Below are 24,642 nucleotides of genomic sequence, written 5' to 3' on the forward strand. Positions count from 1 at the left end.
ACTGTAACAGGTATGGCTTCAATAAAATATTACTTTCATTCCTGCACCAGAAAGTGGGGCTGGGTACATTTTTCTAGTTCCGGCTGCTAGAACATGCAAACACATATCTTGCCTGCTGTTATTGGATGTATATCAGCCTAAGACGTTCAAACGGGAATGGGCCCGTAGTCCAAAGCTCAGAGACTGGTATGCATAATTATTCAGTTAGCTTCACACGCAGATTTGTGTACAATCAGCTGTTTGCACTGTACACTTTATCTCTGCCAGCAGCTTGGTAAGAACTCCTTGCTCTTAACACCAAAGATGTAACTTTACTTGATATATAAAACAAAAAGGGAACTGTTCCTTATTGTACAGTAATAATAATTATAGCTACTTACTGAAGTGTGAACCAGGAGCTGCAGAGTTTAAATCTTGATAGTTGAGGACATAGTCTATGTCCAAGTTATTGTAGTGATCTATGTTCTCCATCTGATAAAAAATAGCAATCATAAAAAATATTCCTCTTCCAAGGAAATGATTTGGAAGACATCTTAGACCAAGGAACAGACTTAATAATTTTAAATACTTTCTTTTACAAAATATGTTTTGCATTTGAAATAACGTTCTTCTACCAATTTTCATTGACATCAGTGTAATAATAGGGAATATCCAGCCAACCAGCAAACAATTTAAGAGGCATATAGGTACACGGAGGGTAGGGGCTTGGAGGGTGATGGGCCCAACGGCGGCAATTGGAACTAGTGAAGTGGATGCTATGGTCGTCACGGAACAGCTGGGCTGAAGGTCTGCTTTCAAGATGATTCTATGGCTATCGAATCCTCTCTGCAAATCACTTAATTTTAGTCTTTTGACAATCAGGGCATGAATGTTATGAGTTCAGTCAGGTGAAATATCAAGATGTATGACTAAACTGAACTCTTACTGGTGGATCTATGACCAAGCATTTCTATGGGATCCACAAATCCTCCAGTTCCAATTGGCCTGTTGTACTTGGATGTTCACAGCAGTTACGGGGACCCAAGAAATGCATCAATAAATGTAGTTATATTTTGGAATATAAACATAAGGTCAGAAATTATGACAACCCCTATTTGTCCTTGAAATAGCAGCAATGAGCCATCTTATTCTGATGCAGATCTTTAGATGAAGGTACTTCCTTAGTGGATAGAGAGTTCCAGGATTTAGACACAACGTCAATAAAGATGCAGAGTTTAAGTCCAAGTTAGTTTTGTATGTGACTTGACCATGCAGTTGGTTCTGTTCCCTTGTCCTATTTCATGGTAATTGTTGTGGATTTTTCCATTGAAAGAGTGAGGTGAATGAATGTGGTGTCTTTCATATGTAGATATTGTGTGGTAAAGTCAGTGGAAATAAAGGATTATAGGGTGCTAGAGTGCCAAGCTTCCTGAAAGCAGAAACTGTACTCCTGCAGGCAAGCAGAGAATGTTCTGCTCCTGACATTTGTCTTCAAATAGTAGTAAGACTTTGTGGTGTCAGGAAGTGAGTCAAAGTGATTTGCAGAGGAATTGTGAATAGAACTGAACATTGTGCAATCCAATACAATATCCAGGTTTCTAGACCCATAATTTTCACAGTATGTGATGCGCTCAGCTATTTCTTGATTTCTAGATTTGGAATTGAAATAGCTTCTGTGATGCTTGGGATTTTAGGAGGAAGCCCCAGCTGAATCATTCATAGATTTTTATGTTTCACTCTTGCCTTAACACTCATATGCAGGGTCTGTCAATGCTGAAGATTGGTATATGCTTAGTGCCTTCTCATTTTGTTATCCATCATTATTTACAATTAAATGTATCTTTGTTTTAACCAGACCATTAGTATGAGTCTGATTATGTCTGTACGAGCACCTCTCCCAAAAGTGTAACTTTCCAGTGACCAAACATTTTAATTCCAATTCCCACTCCCGTTCCAATATGTCGGTCCATGGCCTCCTCTTGTGCCAAGATGAGGCTGTTATTAGGGTAGAGGAGAATCACCTTCTATTCAGTCTGGGTAGCTTCAACCTGATGGCATGAACATTGATTTCTCCTTCTGGCTAAAAGTTTTTTCCCACCCCTCCCCTCTTCTTCTATTTCCTTCTCTGGCCTTTTGTGTCTCCTCACCTACCTATCACCTCTTCCTGCGTCCCTCCCTACCTCCCTTTCTTCTGTGGTCCACTCTCCTCTCCTATCAGATTACTTCTTTTCCAGCCCAATTTTTCCCACTTCTAGCTACCTTCCTTCCATCACCACCCCAACCTTTTTAATCTAGCATCTTCCCACTTCTTTCTCAGTCCTGAAGAAGAGTCTCAGCCTGAAATGTCGACTGTTTTCCATAGATGCTGCCTGACCTGCTGAGTTCCTTCAGCATTTTGGATGTTTTGCTCTGTACATTGTATGCTGTTTTTGCTTAGGATATGTGTTATCTTTTAGTTCATAATCGCTAATTAGGCAAATTATTTCAAGGTACTGCTCACAGCATACCATTCTGCACTTTAAATTCAACCTCTCATAATTTGTTGTAATCTTATGTTATCAATTGATTCTTGTCAGGGTGAAACTTCTGTGGAACCTCAACTGGTCAATGCAAAGATGTTGTGATTTTATTGTGTGCATGCCATGCATTTAACACAAATGGGATTACATGAGCAATATTTTAATGAAAGATATAATGTAACATGAATACATGAACTAAAAGTCCTCATAAAACAGATGAACATCGGTTAAAACCGGTCTGAGACACCATGACAAGGCATAAAATACACACTTCGTAACTGTTGCTTGTTGAAAATATCTCCTCACTTTTAATGGAAACAGAATTCTGTGAGGTTATTTCACCAGTCCATCCAAATGCAACTGAGGTTCATTTCACTCTGTGGCTTCATTTGCACATTAGGTCTGACTACTACAATTTTCCTCCAGTTCAATTCACCTGCCACCATTCCCATCTATTATTCTGTCTACTCATTCTATCACTCTTCTCCTGGAAATCGTTTCATTCTTCTCACCGATCTCAGAATATCACCTAGGTATCACTTTCCTGCACTGGATGGAGGAAATGGCCTTAACAAGATTATATGGGTGATATTTAGATCAGTCAACTGAAAAGCCAACCAAAATTGGTAGATCTTAGAATCTTTGCAGTTCATTGCATGAATTCAGTTTACACCTATTCAGTGTTCAGTGATTAGGTCAGACATTCCAGAATACGTTTGTTTTACAAACTAAGTCTCCATGGGTGACAGAAACAATGTTAAATTTTTCAAAATGTTTTTCACAATCATTTTTCTTCTGAGGGGACTTTATCCTATGATTCTACTCAAACATACAGATGAGGTACAGAAGTAGGCCACTCAGTCCCTCAAGCCTCATTCACCGCATAGTAATATTATGGCTGATTTGATTGTAACCTCTCACAAGTTTCTCCAGGTGTACCACGGAGAACATCCTAACTAGTTGGATCACTTTCTGGTGTGGAGGGGCCATTGCACAGGATCAGGAAAAGCTGCAGAAAGTTGCAAAGTTAGCCTACTCCATCGTAGGTACTAACCTCCCCAGAATTGAGGATATCTTTAAAATGTGATGCCTCAAAAAGGTGGTATCCATCATTAAGGACCCGCATCATCTAGGACATGCCCTCTTTTCATTGCTACCATCAAGGACGAGATACTGGAGTCTGACGATACATACTCAATGTTTTGGCAACAGCTTCTTCCCTACCACCATCAGATTTCTGCGTGGACAATGGGTTCACGTACACCACTGTACCTCACTATTCTTTTCTTTTTTTCCTCTTTTTGCATTACTTTTTAAATTTAATCTTCTAATATATATTTCTTATTGCAACTTAGAGCTCTTTAAAATTATGCATTGCAATGTACTGCTGCCACAAAACAACACATTTCATGACAGAAGTATTAAACCTGATTCTAGTACCCATAATGGAGCTGACCAATTTTACAACTTTCTGCAGCTTACTTTGATCCTGTGCTGTAGCCTCCCCCCATATCAGAGGACGATGCAGCCTGTCAGAATGCTCTCCATGGTACATCTGCAGAGGTTTTCCCATGTTTTAGATGACAAATCAAATCTCCTCAAACTCCAAATGAAACACAGGAAAAAATATAGGAAATACCGTATATACCAATGAAAGAGAAAGCATTCTTTCTACATACACCCTCAGGATTTAATATATATGTACAGTTTTAAACAGCAGCAGAAAGAGGCCTAGACTGTCCAATGTTTTTCATAAGACAACTAGCTTATTACAAGGCTCTGAGCTCTTAAACATTTGAACTTATTCTAATATGTTGAAGTTCTTTCTTAAATAGGGAAAACAATTCTGAGCACATTACTCCAGATTTGGCCTCACATTACCTAAGACAACTGAAGCATGACCTCACTATTCTTATATTTGATTCCCATGTCAATAAACAACAATTTCTGTTGAAGTAAATCTGTAGTTCGTAATTATTTTATGTACCATTACCCCTGCCTTAGTGAAAAACCCCTATGCACTAAGAAGCCCTGATCAAATGCAGCTTAGAACTCATCAAATGATAATTCCACATTTATCCATATTGTATTCCATTTTCCAGATTGCCCACTCATTTAACCCGTCTATATCCCTTCATAGCCTTCTTATATCCTCTTCAAATATTACTTCTTCAAAGATCTCCATGATTTCTTTCAAGATTTCTCCAGAGAAATCAAATATGGTTTCTTTTTCATTAAATGAACTTGAGTACCCTGTAATGTCTTTAGCAATAATTTCTAACATTTTCGCTGCGGCAGATGTTAAGTTAACTGCCTATAGTTTCCTGCTTTCTGTCACCCTTCCTGTGTGAATAAAAAAGTAACACCTGCTTTTTTTTTCAATCTAGTGAAATTTCCTTAATTCTAGGAAATTTTGGAAAATTAAAGCCAACACTTCAACTATCTCCCTAGCAGCATCTAATAAGACTCAATGATGAAGTCCTTCAGGAAGTAGAGACTTATCAGCTCACAGCTCTGATAATTTGCTCAGTACCATTTCCCCAGTAATTGTAATTTTCATGAGTTCCTCCCTCCCTTGTAGTTCCCAAAATACAGTTAGTCTTGAAATGTCTCTGATATATGTTTTCTATCATGAAATCTGCTGCTGAATACCAATTTAATTCATTTATCATCTCCTCATTTTCCATTATTAATGATCCTGACTCAATTTCTTTGGGACCATTGCTCATTAATTTTCTTTATTAAATATTTAAATAGTATTGCATCTTTGTATATTTTTGACTAAGTTAATCAAATACTCTAATTTTTCCTTGCTATTAATGTATTCTATGTTGTTTAATGTATTCATTCCAATCTTCCGATCCAACACCCATCTTTAGATATTAGTTGTTCACAGCTCTTTTCAAAACATTTGGATAAATTAATATTTTGATTAAAGAGCAGGCACAATTTTTATACTTAAAATGGCGGCACACAAATAATATATTTCAAAATAAGAGATCTAAACCACAGTTTATATTAATGTTAGCTGGTTCTGCTCAGTAATTCAGTTACATCTTTAAGTATTGTTTACCACTTGAAAAGCAGTTATAAAGCAGAAGTGAAACTCTGATGCACAACTGGAACAGCAAAATAAAAAAAGCCACCTGGCATCAGGGATCTTGTGCAATTTACAGATAATTGTCTTTTATAACTCAAAGATATGGAAGACATGAATGCCCTGTACTTTTTAACAAATGCTTAAGTGACTAATTCCAACTTTGGGCAGCTGTCTGGAAGAATGAATATTGGTTGTTGAAGTGTTGTCCTTAATTTTGAGAATTTGTCTCTTTCATGCCAAATCCCTAAGCTGCTGAGAGACAAATGGACAGCCAAGAACAATTCATCAACTTGAGGTTGGCTAACATCAGATTGTACTGGCCAGCAATAAGAGCAAGGGACACTTAGGATTACATGAACTGGTTCTGTGTCAATGGTCGTGTTGATCATATTCTGGTTTGGGGTAGGGGCATTTCTATTCCTTGAGGCATACTCAAAATAAATGCAAACTTAATTTGCTAGGCTTCTGTTTCTATATCACCACACCATGTTATTATCAGAACAATCTGGCTCCTGGATCATATTACTTTGATTCAAGCATTAAATCAGGAAAATGGTTTGACTGACCAGTCCTTAAAATGGCCGAACAGACTTTTGTTGTTAATAGGTTTTTTTGTCTGCTGACCCCATTTTCTTGTCCGGTCCAGTCCCACCCTATCAATATCAAATTTCCCAAGTGAATATTAGTCCCATTACACTGAGAAAAGTATTTAATACCGGAAGCTATCCTTTATATAATATTTCAAAAATGCATGAATATGAATTAAAGTAGTTATCAGCACTCTAACTTAATAAAACATCTTTTCAGAGTCTCTTCAAGTGTATAGATCTACAGAAAAAAATAGACAATACCTTTAAGTCCTTCGTAATATATAGGAATTCTCAGGCTTCGTTGCTGGAAGGAGAAATCATCAGTTGAGTAAAGCTTTGAATCATTGTCCATCCTATTCGCTTAGGTCACGTAGCCGTTACATTTTCTGTTAAACAAATGACTTAGCTGTTCGGCAAAGTGATTGGTTGAAAGTTCATTGGTGATATGCTTCAGTAGCAACAGGGATATTTCTGTAGATTGCAATGGCTTTCAGCTCATATAGAAATGTATCTATATATAAATACATGTCATTGTAAGAACGAAAACAAGAAAATACATTTGAGGATTGAACATCTCTTAACTAAAAACAAATATTATCTCCAAGCTTGTAATTTTCAATGCTCTTGCTTTGTCTCTGTAGAAACCTTGTTTTTCTCAATACTATAGTTTTCTGATAATGGCCTTTTCCCATTGTGACAATCCCATTTGTGGCAAATGAATTTCCAATGTGATCTCATTACTTTCTAATGTCTGGGCATATATTTCTCTAGCAGTGCCTTTCTACTACTTCCCATAAATTTCCCCCAGGGTTTCTGACTCTCTTCGCCCACAGTTTTTTCTGTCTTGCAATACTCGCGAAACCACTGATTCCCACAACTGCCCAATCCTCTTTCTACCTCCTCCTCAGGCCTTTGTAAATATATTTTAAGAACCAAATACAACAACATTCTATACCATTTGTCTATGTAGCTGAGAATGTTTATGATTTTTTCCTTACTGCAAGTTTATCACGCACTGCTTTCCAGTATCTATTAAATTAGTAGTTTCACTTTCAAGGTATATTTTCATTCTGGAGAGCAGGGCGCTTACTCAGTATCATTCTATTGCATACTACAGTCAACTAAAAATAATCGCTGAGTTTCTGTGCAAAAGGGTGGCAGAGTTTGTTCTTCCTCCCTATCGTAAAATGGTTAATTATATGTATTAGAAGATAATGGTTTCTGCACAGAGATCAGTGCAATGTTTGAAATTTTACAACAAACTCACCGGCATAGAAATATGACACTGAAATAAAACAAGCTCATTGGGATCAAGTATAATATATGGTGTGTAACTTGTTTGTTGTAAACTGTTAAAAGTACAGAAAGGTTACTGGGTGTAAAATACTGCTTTTCTCTGTAAGTTGTTCTTTTAATTCCAGTGATTTGTTGATGACTATAATAAATTGCCATGGGTCTAGGTGTAGTGGTTACGAGCACAATAGATTTACTAAGTTTGTTGTATCCAGTAAAAAAAGCGAACTCAACAAAATTGAATAACACAAGGTGTGTTATTCAAAACCTTAGACTTCCCTTTGAGTCTCTTTCCAGTTGCTGTGACTTATTGACATCTCCTTCTCCCTCTCTCTCTCTCTCTCTCTCTCTCTCTAATTCTACAATACATCACTTTCTGTCTCACTCCACTTTCATGTTATTTCTCTCTGATTATATTTCTTACTCACCTATTCCCAAACTATCTTAATCTACTCCTTTCAAAATACTTCTAACTTTTTATTTATTATCAACTCCATCTCATTTAAAGATTGGGCCATTGTTTATTAATTGCCTACTGCCTTGTTTAATCGATCAAAAGGGAACCTATTACATTCTGTGTAGAAAAAAACCTGCCACATAATTTTCCTTTAGACTTTCCCTCTCTCATTTTAAAGGCCCCTAGTATTTGACCTTTCTATTCTGGGAAAAAGTCTATAGCTATCAACCCTATCATCATTTTATGTACTTCAATCAGGTAAGTATTCTGACAGCTTCTGACAGTCCAGTGAAAACAATCCGTGTCTGCCCAACCTCTCCTTTTCACTAATAGATTCCAATCCAGGCGACATTCCTGGTGAAACTGTTCTGCACCCTCTCCAAAGCATCCATATCTTTCCTATAATACAGCAACCAGAAAAGCACCCAATATACCAAATGTGGCCTAACCAAAAATTTTATACAGCTGCAAAATGATTTCCCAACCTTTATACTCCAAGCCCTGATTAATATAGGCAAGTATGGAGAAAGCCTTCTTGACCACCCTAATTGTCTTGCTACTGTCAGATAGCTATGGACTTACATCCCAAAATTACAAAGTATTGCTTATTTCAGCAAGATGGCTCCTTAATGCTTCAACCCCTCTTTTCTTCCCTCCATTGGACAGTGTTCTTGCACTGTTTGTTTCAAATATCAAACCTTCACAGCATGTCTGTGGTAAATGCAATGTATTTCTCCTAAGCCAGGCTATTTGTCTACTTCCAACATCACTGTCTATATTAGTGCCCCCCAACTTTAACATTATAAAACTCTTAAACCAATTTCTGTTTGAGCAAATTCTTTGCAGTTAGTAATCTTTCTGATTTAACTGACAACCATGCTGTGGTTCTTGACCTTAAACGATTTTAATAGAGTTTACAGCAGTTGTATTTATTTTAGCCATCTTTACAATATTGTTCCATCATAGCAATGACACTAAAGTACTAATATAGTTCAGGGCAGTTCAAAATAGGCTTATCCATTTAAAATATTTTACTACTCGCTTAAGCTACCCCTAATAAATCCCAAAACTGAAGACAAGGTGCTCCCTCAAACAATATTCCAATAAACTATAACTTTCTTTATTTATATTTTTTCCTCAAAATTTTGTGCTGTCGGTTTAGTTTATCATTTGCATTACTCAGCTGGGTTGTAGTTAATAAATATGAAACTATTCTAATCCAGGGAACCTCCACGTTCCACCTCTCAAGCCTCCATTGCTTGCACTAGGAGTTTTAATGTTGACCTCAAAAACATCTGGCTCCCCACCATTTGGTATTTGCTCTGTGGAGCCATGTTTGGATTGAGGCCATGATGAGATCTAGATTTGATTGGTTTTGGCTAACCACAAACTGGGCATTGGTAAAAATGGATTACAAATTGAAAGAGTATCACTGGACAGCACTGTGAACAATAGTTTCCATCATTTTCTGAATATTGAGCAGTACCTACCAGATTGGATTCATCTGCTTTTTTGCAAATGGGCCAACCTGGCCAATTTTATATAAATGCCAGTATTGTAGACAAACTTCAATAGCTTATCTAGATGTGCAGCTACTTCCGAAGCACAAGTCTTTGGGACTAAAGCTGGAAAGTTGTCTGGTCCCACTGTGTAGTGTAGCAAGTGCTCTTAGACTTTTCTTGATGTCATGTGGAGTAAATCAGATTTGCTGGAGGCTGTTTTCTTTGAAGGTGTTCACTGCAGGATGTGGCTGAGGTGGATTACCTATCCAGCACATCCTGAAGGGACTCAAAAGGGTGGGGTGAAGTCAAGATGGCGCAAAGATGCTTGCATCTTTGGAAACAGTTCTATTTCTATCTTTGATATCTCTTTTTTTTCCTTTTCAAGGTTCCTTTGAAGACCCTGACCTGGAGTTACACACTGACTTTGGCTCTTTGCGGGAATGGGACCTGTGCTCAGGGCCTCTTAACCAGCTGCTTTTTGATATCCCAAGGATGTGCCTGAAGGCAAGCACACCTTCAGGGCTCTGGAGATGTGTTGATTCTAGGCTGGAGCCCCTGACTGAAGCATCGCGGGAGAACATGGAACATCGGGAGCAGGGGGTTAGCTGCTGGGGGTTGTGTATCAAGAGAGCTGCGCTCTGGTGCCAACTCTCTGGATGCAGAACTCGGAAAAAGCAACTCAACAGACTTTTAACATCATAAATCAGCAAGTTGTTTGTTATGTCTCCCCTCTCACTGTGAAATGGAGACATCTTTTTTCTCTTATTAGGAAGAGAGAGAGAGCCTGTGGCATGTCGAATGACTGGGTGAACGAGTAGTCTTTGGAGCACTGCAAGTCTGTGTCTTTATTGATGCTTTGCTGCACGCTTGAGTGCTCGATGGAGGATGTCGATGTTTTTATGCTGGTGGGAGGGGCTCGTTGCTTTGCTGTTGCTTGTCCGTGGGGGATGGAGTTGGAGGGGCTTTGGGGTTCTAAAGCTTAACTGTCATTCTTTCAAATGGGGCAATGTTTTTGTGGATGTTTGCAAAGAAAAAGAATTTCAGGATAAATATTGTATACCATTCTCTGACATTAAATATACCTATTGAATCTATTGATTGGAAATGCTTCTGCCATATCTAGCCTTCCACTGTTAGGTTCTGCCATTGTTGAGGATGGGAATGCCGCGGAGTCTCCTGATAGCTTTTTAATTCACCAGCACTGTTCCTGACTAGGTGTGGCAAGTGAGGAGATTTGATCAGATCAATTGGTTGCAAATCTCTTAGGCGTGCCTATTGCATTCTGTTTTTGTTTAGCATGTATATAGTTCTGTTTTTGCTCCTTCACTAGGCTGGTACCTCTTTAATTTGAGGTATGTCTGGTGCTGCTCCAAGCATACCATTCTGCAATCGCATTTGTGCAGGTTAGATTAGCTAGGGTGATAATAAAGGTAGAGTGATGTATATGGAATATGTCACAGCATGGGCACTCCCAGTTGCATCAAACAAGTGTCATCCAGTGAAAGTCAAACTTCAATTTTCAAGCAATCTTCAAATGACTGAAAAGTCTTTTCAGACTTCAGTGCACATCTCGGGCAGTGGCAGGTCATCAAATGCTGTTCCCTTATAATGTTCATTGATAAAGACACAGACTTCCTGAGAGAGAATAATTAATCATATCTAATTTCATTTTTCTTGATGTTAACTTCAAAATTAAATGCATTTTCTGTAGGTGATATATACTGCAATATTCAGGTAATTTAATCAGATGGAAAAACACTTGAAAGACCTCCTGATTAATGGATTAACTTTCCTCTTGAAAAAATAAATGAAATTCCCATTTGATTTTATTCTGAATTTGCCATTTTATCATATTCAGGAGCTCTGGAAAAACTTTGCAATCAAGTACAATATTTCTATAAAGCAATAAAAGTCTTATTTGATTACTTAAATCTAAGAAATCTTATATGTTGCACTAGTATTCATTTTTACATTCCAGAAGACCTATTAATGTATTTAAGAGTCTTGTTAATCATCTGTTTTGCTTCTCCAATGAAAGCCTATGAATGCACTTTAAAAAATTGCATTCAAGGTTTGATTGTTCCCTTTCACTTCAGATATATATTTTTTTGTATATCTTACTCCAGGAAGTACCAAACAACCTCAAGTCAAGTCTCTAGTAGAAACAGTCTTGTTCAATTGCTACAATGGTGTATGGAACATTGAAGTAGAACATTACAGCACAGGAACAGGCCATTCGGCCCACAATGTTGTGCCGAACCAGCTAAGAAGCGAATCAAAAACATCCAAACACTAATCCTTCCTACCCACACCATGTCCATATCCTTCTAACTTCTTTACATCCATGTGCCTATCCAAACGTCTCTTAAAAGACTCTAATGTATTTGCCTCTACCACCATACTAGGCAGCGCATTCCTGGCATCCATGACTCTCTGAGCAAAAACTTACCCCTCATATCACCCTTGAACCTACCCCCTCTCACCTTCAATGCATGCCCTCTGGTACTAGACATTTCAACCCTGAGAAACGGACAATCTCTGTCCACTCTATCTATGCCTCTCATAATCTTGTCAACGTCGATCAGATCTCCTCTCCACCTCCGGTGCTCCAGAGAAAGCAATCCAAGTTTATCCAGGCTCTTGTGATAGCGCATACCTCCTAAACCAGGCAGAATCCTGGTAAACCTCTTCTGCACTCACTCCAAAGCCTCAACATCCTTCCTATAGTGGGGCAGCCAAAACTGTACGCAATTCTCTAGATGTGGCATAACCAGAGTTTTATAAAGTTGCAACCTCCTCACTTTTGAACTCGATGCCTCAACTACTAAAAGCAAGCATTCCATAAGCCTTCTTATACACCCTGTCAACCTATGTAGCCACTTTCAAAGAGCTATGAACTTGGATCCCAATACTGTTAATACAGTGTACTAACTCCTCATGAGGTGCAACACCTCACATTCATCAGGGTTAAACTCCATCTACTATTTCTCAGCCCATATCTGCAACTGATCTGTATCGTGCTGCATTCTTTGCCAGTCATCTACACCATCCACAACTCCACCAATCTAGGTATCATCCACAATTTTAAGAACCTACCCATCTACATTTTCATCAAAATCATTTATATACATCACAAACAGCAGAGGTCCCAGCACAGATCACTACAGAATACTATTAATTACAGAACTCCAGCTCAGATAAGACCCTTGAACCACTACCCTCTGTGCTTTGTGCATAAGCCAGTCCTGTATTCAAACAGCCAATTCATAGCGGACCCTATGCATCTTAATCTTTTGGTTTAGCCTCCCATAAGGGATTTTGTCTAAAGTCTTACTAAAATTCATGTAGACAACATCCACTACCCCACCCTCATCAACCTCTCTTATCACCTTGACAAAAAACTCAATCAATTTGGTAAGGCATAACCTGCCACACACAAAGCCATGCTGGCTCATCCTAACTAGGCCGTGAGTTTCCAAATGCTCATATATCCCATCCCTCAGAATTTTCTCCAGCAATTTCCTTACAACTGACATGAGACTCACCAATCTATAGTTCCCAGGATCTTCCCTTGTTCCCTCCTTAAATAGAGATAGAACATTAGCCACTCGCCATACTTCCTGGGCCTTGCCTATGGCTAGTGAGGACATGAAGATACTGGTCAATCTCACCTCTTACCCCCTTTAATAACCTGGGGTAAATCCCATCAGGCCTTGGGGACTTACCCACCCAACATTTCATCCTCCCTGACCTCTAAATGCCCCAATGCATTTATACACTCAGCACTGATCTCTTGGTGCTCCGTATCCTTTTCCTTGGTAAGTACTGAAGCAAAGTACTCACTCACATTCTCTGCATCTAAGCAAAGGTTCCCACCTTTATCCTTGATTGATCCTACCCTCTCTCTAGTTATCCTCTTATAGAAACATAGAAAATAGGTGCAGGAGTAGGCCATTCGGCCCTTCGAGCCTGCACTGCCCTTCAGTATGATCATGGCTGATCATCCAACTCAGAACCCTGTACCTGCCTTCCCTCCATAACCCCTGACCCCTTTAGCCACAAGGGCCATATCTAACTCCCTTCTTAAATATAGCCAATGAACTGGCCTCAACTGTTTCCTGTGGCAGAGAATTCCACAGATTCACCACTCTCTGTGTGTAAGAAGTTTTTCCTAATCTCGGTCCTAAAAGGCTTCCCCTCTATCCTCAACCTGTGACCTCTCCTTCTGGACTTCCCCAACATCGGGAACAATCTTCCTGCATCTATCCTGTCCAATCCCTTTAGGATTTTATACGTTTCAATAAGATCCCCCCTCAATCTTCTAAATTCCAACGAGTATAAGCCTAGTTGATCCAGTCTTTCATCATATGAAAGTCCTGCCAGCCCAGGAATCAATCTGGTGAACTTTCTTTGTACTCCCTCTATGGCAAGAATGTCTTTCCTCAGATTAGGGGACCAAAACTGCACACAATACCCCAAGTGTGGGCTCACCAAGGCCTTGTACAACTGCAGTAGTACCTCCCTGCTCCTGTACTTGAATCCTCTTGCTATGAATGCCAGCATATCATTCACCTTTTTCACTGCCTGCTGTACCTACATGCCCACTTTCAATGACTGGTGTATAATGACACCCAGGCCTGATTGCATCTCCCCTTTTCCTAATCGGCCACCATTCGGATAATAATCTGTTTTCCTGTTTTTGCCACCAAAGTGGATAACCTCACATTTATCCATATTAAATTGCATCTGCCATGAATTTGACCACTCACCTAACCTATCCAAGTCACCCTGCATCCTCTTAGCATCCTCCTCACAGCTAACACTACCAACCAGCTTCTTGTCATCCGCAAACTTGGAGATGCTGCATTTAATTCCCTCATCTAAGTCATTGATATATATTGTAAACAACTGGGGTCCCAGCACTGAGCCTTGCGGTACCCCACTAGTCACTGCCTGCCATTCTGAAAAGGTCCCGTTTATTCCCACTCTTTGCTTCCTGTCTGCCAACCAATTCTCCACCCACATCAATACCTTACCCCCAATACATTGTGCTTTAAGATTGCACACTAATCTTCTATGTGGGACCTTGTCAAAAGCCTTTTGAAAATCCAAATATACCACATCCACTGGTTCTCCCCTATCCACTCTACTAGTTACATCCTCAAAAAATTCTATGAGATTCGTCAGACATGATTTTCCTTTCACAAATCCATGCTGACTTTGTCCGATGATTTCACCGCTTTCCAAATGTGCTGTTATCACATCTTTGATAACTGACTCTAGCATTTTCCCCACCACCGACATTAGGCTAACCGGTCTATAATTCCCTGGTTTCTCTCTCCCCCCTTTTTTAAAAAGCGGGGTTACATTAGCCACCCTCCAATCGTCAGAAACTAGTCCAGAATCTAAAGAGCTTTGAAAAATTATCACTATTGCATCCACTATTTCTTGGGTTACTTCCTTAAGCACTCTGGGATGCAGACCATCTGGCCCTGGGGATATATCTGCCTTTAATCCCTTCAATTTACCTAACACCACTTCCCTACTAACATGTATTTCACTCAGTTCCTCCATCTCACTAGACCCTCTGTCCCCTACTATTTCCAGAAGATTATTTATGTCCTCCTTAGTGAAGACAGAACCAAAGAAATTATTCAATTGGTCTGCCATGTCCTTGTTCCCCATAATCAATTCACCTGTTTCTTTCTGTAGGGGACCTACATTTGTCTTAACCAATCTTTTTCTTTTTACATATCTATAATAGCTTTGACTGTCAGTTTTTATGTTCCCTGCCAGTTTTCTCTCATGATATTTTTTCCCTTTCCTAATTAAGCCCTTTGTTCTCCTCTGCTGGACTCTGAATTTCTCCCAGTCCTCAGCTGAGCCGCTTTTTCTGGCTAATTTGTAAGTTTCTTCTTTGGAATTGATACTATCCCTAATTTCCCTTGTCAGCCATGGGTGCACTACCTTCCCTGATTTATTCTTTTGCCAAACTGGGATGAACAATTGTTGTAGTTCATACATGCGATCTTTAAATGCTTGCCATTGCATATCCACCGTCAACCATTTAAGTATCATTTGCCAGTCTATCTTAGCTAATTCACGTCTCATACCTTCAAAGTTACCCTTCTTTAAGTTCAGATCCTTTGTTTCTGAATTAACTATGTCACTCTCCATCTTAATGAAGAATTCCACCATATTATGGTCACTCTTACCCAAGGGGCCTCTCACGACAAGATTGCTAATTAACCCTTCCTCATTGCTCAATACCCAGTCTAGAATGGCCTGTTCTTTAGTTGGTTCCTCGATATGTTGGTTCAAAAAACCATCCTGCATACATTCCAAGAAACCCTTGCTTGATGCATATATAGAATTCCTTGGAATTCCCCTTATTCCTACTTGCCAAGGACTTTTCATGGCCCTTCCTGGCTTTCCTAATTCTCTTCTTTAGTGTTTTCCTGGCTTTTTTATACTCATCATGTGCTTTGTTTGATTGTAACTTCTGAAGCTTTGCATATTTTTCCTTCTTCTTCTTGACCAAATTCATCACCTCTCTGGACATCCTAGGTTCTCTTATCTTTCCATTCTCATCTTTTATTCTAACAGGAACATACCTTCCTTTAAACACCCTCCACACGTCTGATGTGGATTCGTTAGAGAAAAGATGCTCCCAGTTAACACCTCATAGTTCCTGCCTAATACCCTCATAATTTGCCCTACTTTAATTTGCAGAAAAGATCTTCAAGCCTTAAAGCTGCTTGATTCCTTTGCAACACTTGCATTTCAGAAGCTTACAATCCGTTACGATCGTTTCTTCAAAACCCATAGATTAACTTAAAGAAATACAATATCTCCACTGACTTCTGGATGCTAGAAATGGAGCAGCAAAGTTCTGGATGGTATTGAGAAGCTTGAGATCAACTATTGGGAACACAAACTACCCAGCTAACTGTCTTTTAGGCCAGCACCTGCCCCACATATAGAAGAATTTGTGGTCCTTTCACTGGCATCATCAGTCATCTCTGATCCCATAAAATTGGAATGGAAGTAGATAAATCATCCTCAGTCCTGAAGGATTGCCCAAGAAATAGAATTTGTCACTTTTGGGAGAATATTGTTTAAACTTGAACAAAAAAAACTTCTAATGGAAAGAGTTAACTTCTTTACAGGAGTATCATATTAGCAGCATTTTATCTTGTAGATTATCACTACAATGCAATAAAATCATTCTTTTATACTGATTTTCAACCTTCCAAATTTACATAAAGCCTTTAGTAATGATCTAAATACAAACATCAGGAGCCAAAGTTAATACCTTTGTTAATCTAAGACAAGGAAATATTCCTGTTCTGGAAGACAATGTTTAAGATTAAATCCCTGTTGTTCCCAAATTATTTCCTAATATGTCTATTCAAGTTGTTAATTAGGTGCCAATTTTTATGCATGGGAATCTCATAGAGTTCACAACATTAACCTGAACTGCACATGGCCATTGTTGAATCCAGTTACTGATTTTTATCTCTTTTATCTCTTCCAAAACTAATTCAGATAACAAATGTTATTAATTAAAGTGCCATATTTTTAAACTGAGGGATCATTTTCAGGAACTAAGGAGTACATGCTTTTCACAGAAGGGAGAAAGACTAAATACAGGTTTCTGCATTCCTTCTTTGTAGAATTGTAAAATTAAAGTAATAGCCACAGTAAATGAGAACATTAAAGCACATGCAAAAGAATAAAAGATAAAGAATATGGAGTCTTGGAGAGCTCTCACGATAACATGGCCTTCTTAAAGAGACACTAAACATTAAAATATACAATTCTGCAACTTTCCTTCACATTAATACCACCAGACTTTGTCACAACAACAGGAATTCTGCAGATGCTGGAAATTCAAGCAACACACATCAAAGTTGCTGGTGAACGCAGCAGGCCAGGCAGCATCTCTAGGAAGAGGTACAGTCGACGTTTCAGGCCGAAATTCATTGAGGATCATGACCAATCTTGCTTTGGTGCATTTGAATTCTTCCACAAGACTTGCAATTGGTAATTCCAATTTGCCATTCCCATACAGTCCAACAGGACTTAAGCATCGTGGAAGTCCAAGCCACTGTTTTACATGTGTGCTGATCATTCATTCGAGAATTCAGCTTTGCTGATGGGGATTTCATACACTGTTAGAGGCCACATGAGTCTTGGGAGTATGCCGAACTGGAAGCACCACAGCTTGAGTTTTCCTGGAAGCCAGGACTTGTTGATGCGAGCTATGTACATGATGGTATCCTTTTTCAATTGTTTAAACTGCTCGGTGTCCTTGAGCTCAGCATCATACCATCGGCCCAAGCTCTTCACTGGCATTTCTGAAACAGTTGGGACAGGTGTTCCGTCAATATGAAATCTTTTATCCGTGACTTGACCTTTGACAATGGAGATGCTTCTGCATTTACTGGGCTTGATCTTCATTCTCGCCCATGTGATGTTTTGATGAAGCTTTTCCAGAAGTCTCTTGGTGCAGGGGACAGTTGTCGTCAGTATCGCTATATCGTCCATATGGGCTCGTATCGGTGGTAACCATTAACCAACCCGTAGCCCTTTTCCTCCTGCAACCCATTTTGAGGCTCTGATAATGAGCTCCATTGCCATAGTAAAGGCCAATGGGGAGATGGTGCACCCTGCCATAATGCCTACTTCCAGTGGTTGTCACGCTGTGGTGAAGTCTGATGTTGTAAGACAAACTTGCAGATCCTGGAGGTTTTACAAAAGAACATGGGACCAATATACACTTTCTCCCAACGTAGATATAGTAGCTTTTATGTAACCACTCAAATCTCTCTTTCTCTCCCTTTGCCTATGTGTAAATCAAAGCAAACTCAAAGCTATGAAATCTCATCCAACATGTTAAGACTTAGAGCATTCAAACACTTCAAATTAGTTCATACATAAAATAAGACTTCCTGTTAAGGGCTGAATGGGCAGGAGAACTAAATACAATCAGAGCCACTTCAAGGAAACTTTTAAACTTTAAGGCTCGGGAGCAAGGAAATGCTGGAAGTTATTGATTCAAGTGAACTTTTGATTTAAACACACATCATTCAAAGTACCAGTAGCCTCTAAGCTTATTTTTTCTCCGTAAAATAGTTTTACTACATATCTCTGGACCATGGCAGGAATTATGTAGAATTTTTCCCAGAATGCTGCAAGGTTTTTGATGGGTAGTTTGTTGAGTTTCAGAGAATCAGATTCAGGTTTAATATCATCAGCATGTGTCAAAATATTTGTTGTTTTTTGGCTGCAGTATATTTCAATACATGGTAATAAAAATAAGTTACAAGGAGAAAAATATATAATAATAAATTAAGTATGTAGTGCAAAGGCAGAGGCGGAGCGAAGTGATGGTGGTGCTAAACGGTGACCTCTTTGCTTGCATCTTCAGAAACAGCTCTATTTCCATCTTTAATATCCCTACTTTTCCCTTTCAGGGTATTTTGAAGACCTTGACCTAGAGTTACACGCAGACTTCGGTTCTTTGCTGAAATAGGTCCTGCTTTCATGGTTTCACAGCTGGCCATTGTTCAGCATGCCAAGGGGTTCGGCTCACGTTTGGAGGCCTAGGATCTCGGGGCTCCGGAGACCGGCGGATCGAAGATCAGTGTCATGGATGGGTGAGTTGTGGGAACTGGAACATCTTTGGCTATGTGCCCAGAGACTTGAGATCAATGAACTTTTAACATCGTAAACCAGAGAGTTGTTTGTTATGACTCCCATCTCGCTGTGAAATGGACACATCCCTTTCTCCCTTATTAGGGAGAGAGAGAGAGAGCCTGTGGTATATGGAATGCCAGGTGAACAATGCAGTCTTTGCAGTAGTCTTTACTGTTGCTTTTACTCACGTTTGAGTGCTTGGTGATGGGTGCTGATGCTTTTTTTTTTGCTGGTGGGGAGAGGTGGGATTGTACTTGCTGGCACTTACGCGTGGGAGGGAGGGGACTTTGGGGTTCTAACATTTAACTGTCATTCATTCTTTGGGGCACTCCTCTGTTTTTGTGGATGGCCGCAAAGAAAAAGCATTTCAGGATGTATATTGTATACATTTTTCTGACATTAAATTGTACTTTTGAAACTTTTGAAATAAAAGAGAGGGAAACATACTGAGGAAGTGTACATGGGTTCATTGTCCATTCAGAAATCTGATGGTGGAGGGTAAGAAGCTTCATGAAACATTGACTGTGTGTCTTCAGGCTCCTGTACCTCCTTGATGGTAACAATGAGAAGAGGGCATGTCCTGGCTGCTGGAGGTCCATAATAATGGATGCCACCGTTTTCAGGAATCTCTTTTTGAAAGTGTACTGGATGCTGATGAAGCTATTACCCATGATGGAGATGGCTGAGTTTACAACTTTCCGCAGCTTTTCTAGATCCTGTGCAGTAGGCCCTCCATACCAGATGGCCATGCAGCCAGTTAGAATGCTCTACATGGTACATCCGTAGAAATTTGTGAGGGTCTTTGGTGACGTACGAATTCTCCTCGAACTCCTCATGAGATATAGCCACTGTCACGCGTGCTTTGTAATTGCATCGATATGTCTGCACCGTTTTACAAGCCACTCTACCTCCACCATCTCATCATCATCGCTGATGAGGCCAATAAAATCAACAAGGATTATGCCGGGCAGCCCACTACTGTCGCCCACAACTCACTGTCTAACTGTACATCTTTAGAATGTGGGAAGAAATCAGAGCACCTGGAAGAAGCCCACGGAGTCATGGAGAGAACGTACAAACTCCTTACAGACAGCGGTGGGAATTGAACCTCGATCGTACAGCTGGCACTGAAAAGCATTGTGCCAACTGCTACACTATTGTGCTGCCCAAATAGGCAAGGCAAGGAAATATACGTATGTAATGTGGAAAAAATGGGACTTTATGTATTGGAACATAGAAGATTGAGGGGAGGTTTGACCGAGATATACAAAATTATGAGGGGTATAGCTAGGGTAGACTGAGATTGGATGGAACTACAACTAGAGGTCATGAGTTAAAGATAAAAGCTGATAAGTTTAAGGGGAACATGAGAGGAAACTTCTTCACTCAGAGGGTTGTGAAATTATGGAACAAGCTGCCTAATGGCCCTCGTCTCTGCTGTACAATTCTATGAATCTATGTCTCTGTGTCTAGTCTGCACCATCTATTGCCAAAAGAATTTGTATGGCAATAATTATATCTACATCTAGTAGATTGTTAGTTAAACAAGAGAAAAGTGGTTTTGTAACACTGGGGAAAGCAGAGGTAAATTTACAAGCTTTATATCACTATCTTTCAAATAATGAAGACAACATTGAAATGCCTGTAGTCAACAATTCTAGTTCGCTAGAAATCCTAGCTGTTGGACACAGGCCGGAAAATGCCCTGCAAGGTCAGATTGCATGTGTGCACTTGTCTGTGAAGCTCTTGAGGAAACAGCTCATGCTACTGAAAGCAGTGGGGGCGGGGGGTGGGGGAGATGGAGGGCAGGTTTACGGCTTCCCTTCCCGATCTCATATCTAAACATTAGAAACTAGTTGAGTGCTGATCAGTACTCTGTTCTGTTCAGGAACAGGGCCATCAGCTCACTGTGTCAATGCTGACCCCCTTACCTTTAGTCTGCCTTAAAGGCCATATCCTCCTCTACCTTAAGTGTTTCTCTGAATATTTATTAACCAGTGATTGTATTTGATTCCATCACCTCCACTGGCAGCGAATTCCAGTTATCAACCTCTCACCTTGTAAAACATTTACCCCTCAAATCCTCTTTAAAACTCCTCCACTTACCTTAACCACATTCCCTCTTGTTTTGATGCCCCACAGTGGGAAAAAATTTTGATCATCTACGTTAGTTGTGCCTCTTATAATCTTATATACTGTACCTCTATCATGTCACCGCTCAGACTCCGTTGCTCTGAGAAAAACAAGCACAGTCTATCCATTCTCTCTCTATAACTAAAGTCCTCCAATTCAAGCAGCACCCTGATGAACTTGCTCTGACCTCTCCCCAGTGCAATCTCATTCTTTTCTTAATGTGGTGACCAGAACTGCAGAAGTTTGGATAAAGTAGAGTGAAACATAACATTCCAGTTCTTATATTTTCTGCCCTGATCTATGAAGGCAAACGTGCCATATGATTCCTGCACCACCCTATTTACCTTTGTTGCCACTTTCAGGAAACTGTAGACTTTTCACAGAGGGAGGTACATTTCCATCTGATTTATTGATGTCATAATCCACATGAGGATCCCATATGGTCATTGCTGCCATGTTTTCCCAGTTGCCATTCTATCTTCCACATAACGCATGCCACTGCCTGTGACCTGCTTGCCTTGGGGGAGGTGGGAGAATCATTGGACAGCTTCTCATAAAGTTGCCATCAGTCTTTTTATTGCTGAGTGAGGTCGTCATTATCTGCAGTCAAGGTAAATACTCAACACCCCGTTTCTTCCAGGTTCCAAATCACCAAGTCAACCTAAGACTGTTGCTACATACTTCCTCTCCTCTCTTCCATCGGACTGAAGCTATAAAAGCCTGAAAGCACATACCACCAGGCTCAAGGATGGTTTCTATTCTGCTTTTATAGGACTTTTTAGTTAGTTCCCTAGAATGATAAATTGAACTTCATCACATAAATTATCTCATTATGATATTGCATTTTATTGTTTACTTGCACTGCACTTTCTCTGTAGCTGTTATACTTTATTCTGCATTGTTCTAGCTTTCCTCCCTATGCTTTCTTTTTCCATTCCCCATTCTGTCTCTCCTCATACCCCTTCTCTTCTCCTCGAATGCATCACCTCCATTTGGTGCCCCTTCTCCTTCCAGTTCTCCCATGGTCCACACTCCTCTCCTATCAGATTCATTTTTCTTCAGTCCTTAACCTTCTCCACTAATCACCTCCCAGTTTCTCACTTCATTCTCCCTCTCCCACCCACCTAACTACCCCCTCACCTGGTTTCACCTATCACCTTGTATCCTTCCCTCTCCCTCCACCCCCCACATTCTTATTGTGACTTCTTCCCCCTTCTTTTCCAGTCCTGTTGAAGGGTCTCGGCACGAAACATCAACCCTTTATTCCTCTCCATAGGTGCTGCCTGATCTGCTGAGCTGATCCAGTATTTTGTGTGTGTTGTTTTACCTTGTTCCTCCTCAATGCATTACGTAATGGTCTGATCTGTTGTATATGAACCGTATGCAAGACCAGCTTTTCACTGTATCTCAGTACATGTGACAATAATAAACCAATTCCAATTTCAATTACTTCACAGCAGAAGCTCAATCTGATCCTGTACCTGTGATATCTTTATTCAAGGCAAGGGTAACCTCATAACCCTTTTGGCACAGAAGCTTAAGTAATCAAACTCATTACCCACCTGACTTTTGCATCTTATCCTTAACCTGCCTCCCAGAAACACTACTGCATCCTGGAGAGATGATTTCAGGCATTAATTTGGACACTATTCAAAATGTTTGTGTATACACAGTTATATTTTACTCACCTTAACTTTAAAATCTCCTCAGACATCTCTGGTTGACATCTTGCAGCACATTAAAGAGAATTCACCATTAAATATAACTAATGATCCACAGTGATGTCTCCTGTGGCTTTTGTCTTATGCACAGAATAACCTAGTTTGAAGTATTATGCAAGTCCCAACTCGGATGCATTGTACAATTTGTCTATTTATTCTTAACGCAGGAGACTTGCTTGCAGCTATAACAAACTACTATGGGTATGCCATATAGTCCTCTAATTTTCACTGCCAATTCCCAACTCCCAGTTGCTTCCACTTCCAAAAAAACTTAATATGTTTAATTTATTATCAGCCCTTTTTGCCAATTGATCTATTGTTCATGGTTTTTGTTTATTCTCTCATATCACCTCTACTCCTTGAATAGTACCTTTGTACTAATGTTCAGAATTCTGTCACAAATGTCAACAGTTTAGCTCTTTGGATATTTCAAATGCCTCTTTGTTCTGTCTATCCCCTAATCAGAGTTCTTGCCCCAATTGTTTCAAATCCAATCCTCAATAACATGTTTGTGATAGATGCAATATGCTTGTTCTGAATCCAGGCTATCTGTCAGATTCCAAAATCACACCACCATCCCATAGAATCAGTCAGCACCCTGACTTTTATGTTGTGCATGCTTTAAACATAATTTTGTTCAAGCACATTCTTTGCAGTTAGTATTATTTCTGACTTAAATCGCCTTTGTGCTTTGGTTCTTGGCCTTAATGCAGTTGCTTCAGCAATCTTAACAAGATTATTCCATTGTAATTAATTCTATTGGTATTGAAACACATCTGAGACACTTAAAAAAAGGTCTATAAGTACACTATTTTAATATATTAAATCCTTGTTTTACACCTCAAACACATCTTCTCCAAGAGACCAGAAGCATGAAAAAAGAACTATACAACACACCCTCTGGCATTGTCACTCATATAGGATGAATCCATTCTGTCCATCATTAGTCCATTTTCCTCTCTTGGAAGCTGAACTTGCCCTTTCTCATCACAATTCAAGCAAACTTCTCATGCAAGAAATGTGTACATGACATCCTTTGAGCTGTCTAGTGAGTTTGCATGTAATGGTCAAATAGTCCATACCTTGTGTGTAAGATAAGAAGCGCTGGAAGTTAGGAGATGGGGTGTGTGCATTTCAGGAAAGAGAAGTCGAGGGAACACACACCAGTCCTCACCGAGGGATCAGAAGTGGAAAGGGTGAGCAGTTTCAAGTTACTGGATGTCAGCATCTCTGAGGATCTACCCTGAGCCCAACTTATTGGTGCAATTACAAAGAAGGATTTCATTAGGAGTAATATTTCATAAGGAGTTTGAGGAGAATTAATATGTCACCAAAGACACTCGTAGAATGCTACAGATGTACTGTTGAGAGTATTCTAACTTGTTGTATCACCTTCTGGTATGGAGGGGTCACTGTACAGGATTGAAAAAAGCTGCAGAAAGTTGTAAACTCAGTGATCATGGGTACCAGCTTCCACAACATTAATGACACCTTCAAAGGCGATGGTTCAAAAAGATGGCATCCATCATTTAGGACCCCCATCAAATAGGACATGCCCTCTTCTCATCACTAACATCAAGGAGAGGTACAGCAGCATGAAGACATACACTCAGTGTTTCAGGAATAGCTTCTTCTCCTCCACCATA

At 39.7% G+C, this 24,642-nt stretch overlaps 1 protein-coding gene across 1 annotated transcript in view; it reads right to left on the reverse strand.

Moving 5' to 3' along the window:
• The window catches only part of LOC134349902 (nuclear factor NF-kappa-B p105 subunit-like), a 55,858-nt gene extending 37,955 nt beyond the window's left edge, over positions 1–17,903 (reverse strand). The window contains exons 1-3 of the mRNA XM_063054864.1: positions 17,662–17,903; positions 7,456–7,537; positions 381–471 (exon numbers count right to left, since the gene is read on the reverse strand). Of these exons, the coding sequence (XP_062910934.1) occupies positions 381–471; positions 7,456–7,537; positions 17,662–17,903 (415 nt within the window). The remainder of the gene's footprint in view (positions 1–380; positions 472–7,455; positions 7,538–17,661) is intronic.
• Positions 17,904–24,642: the final 6,739 nt, after the last annotated feature.

This window comes from Mobula hypostoma, chromosome 7 (assembly GCF_963921235.1).
Source record: "Mobula hypostoma chromosome 7, sMobHyp1.1, whole genome shotgun sequence".
NCBI classification, from domain to species: Eukaryota; Metazoa; Chordata; class Chondrichthyes; order Myliobatiformes; family Myliobatidae; genus Mobula; species Mobula hypostoma.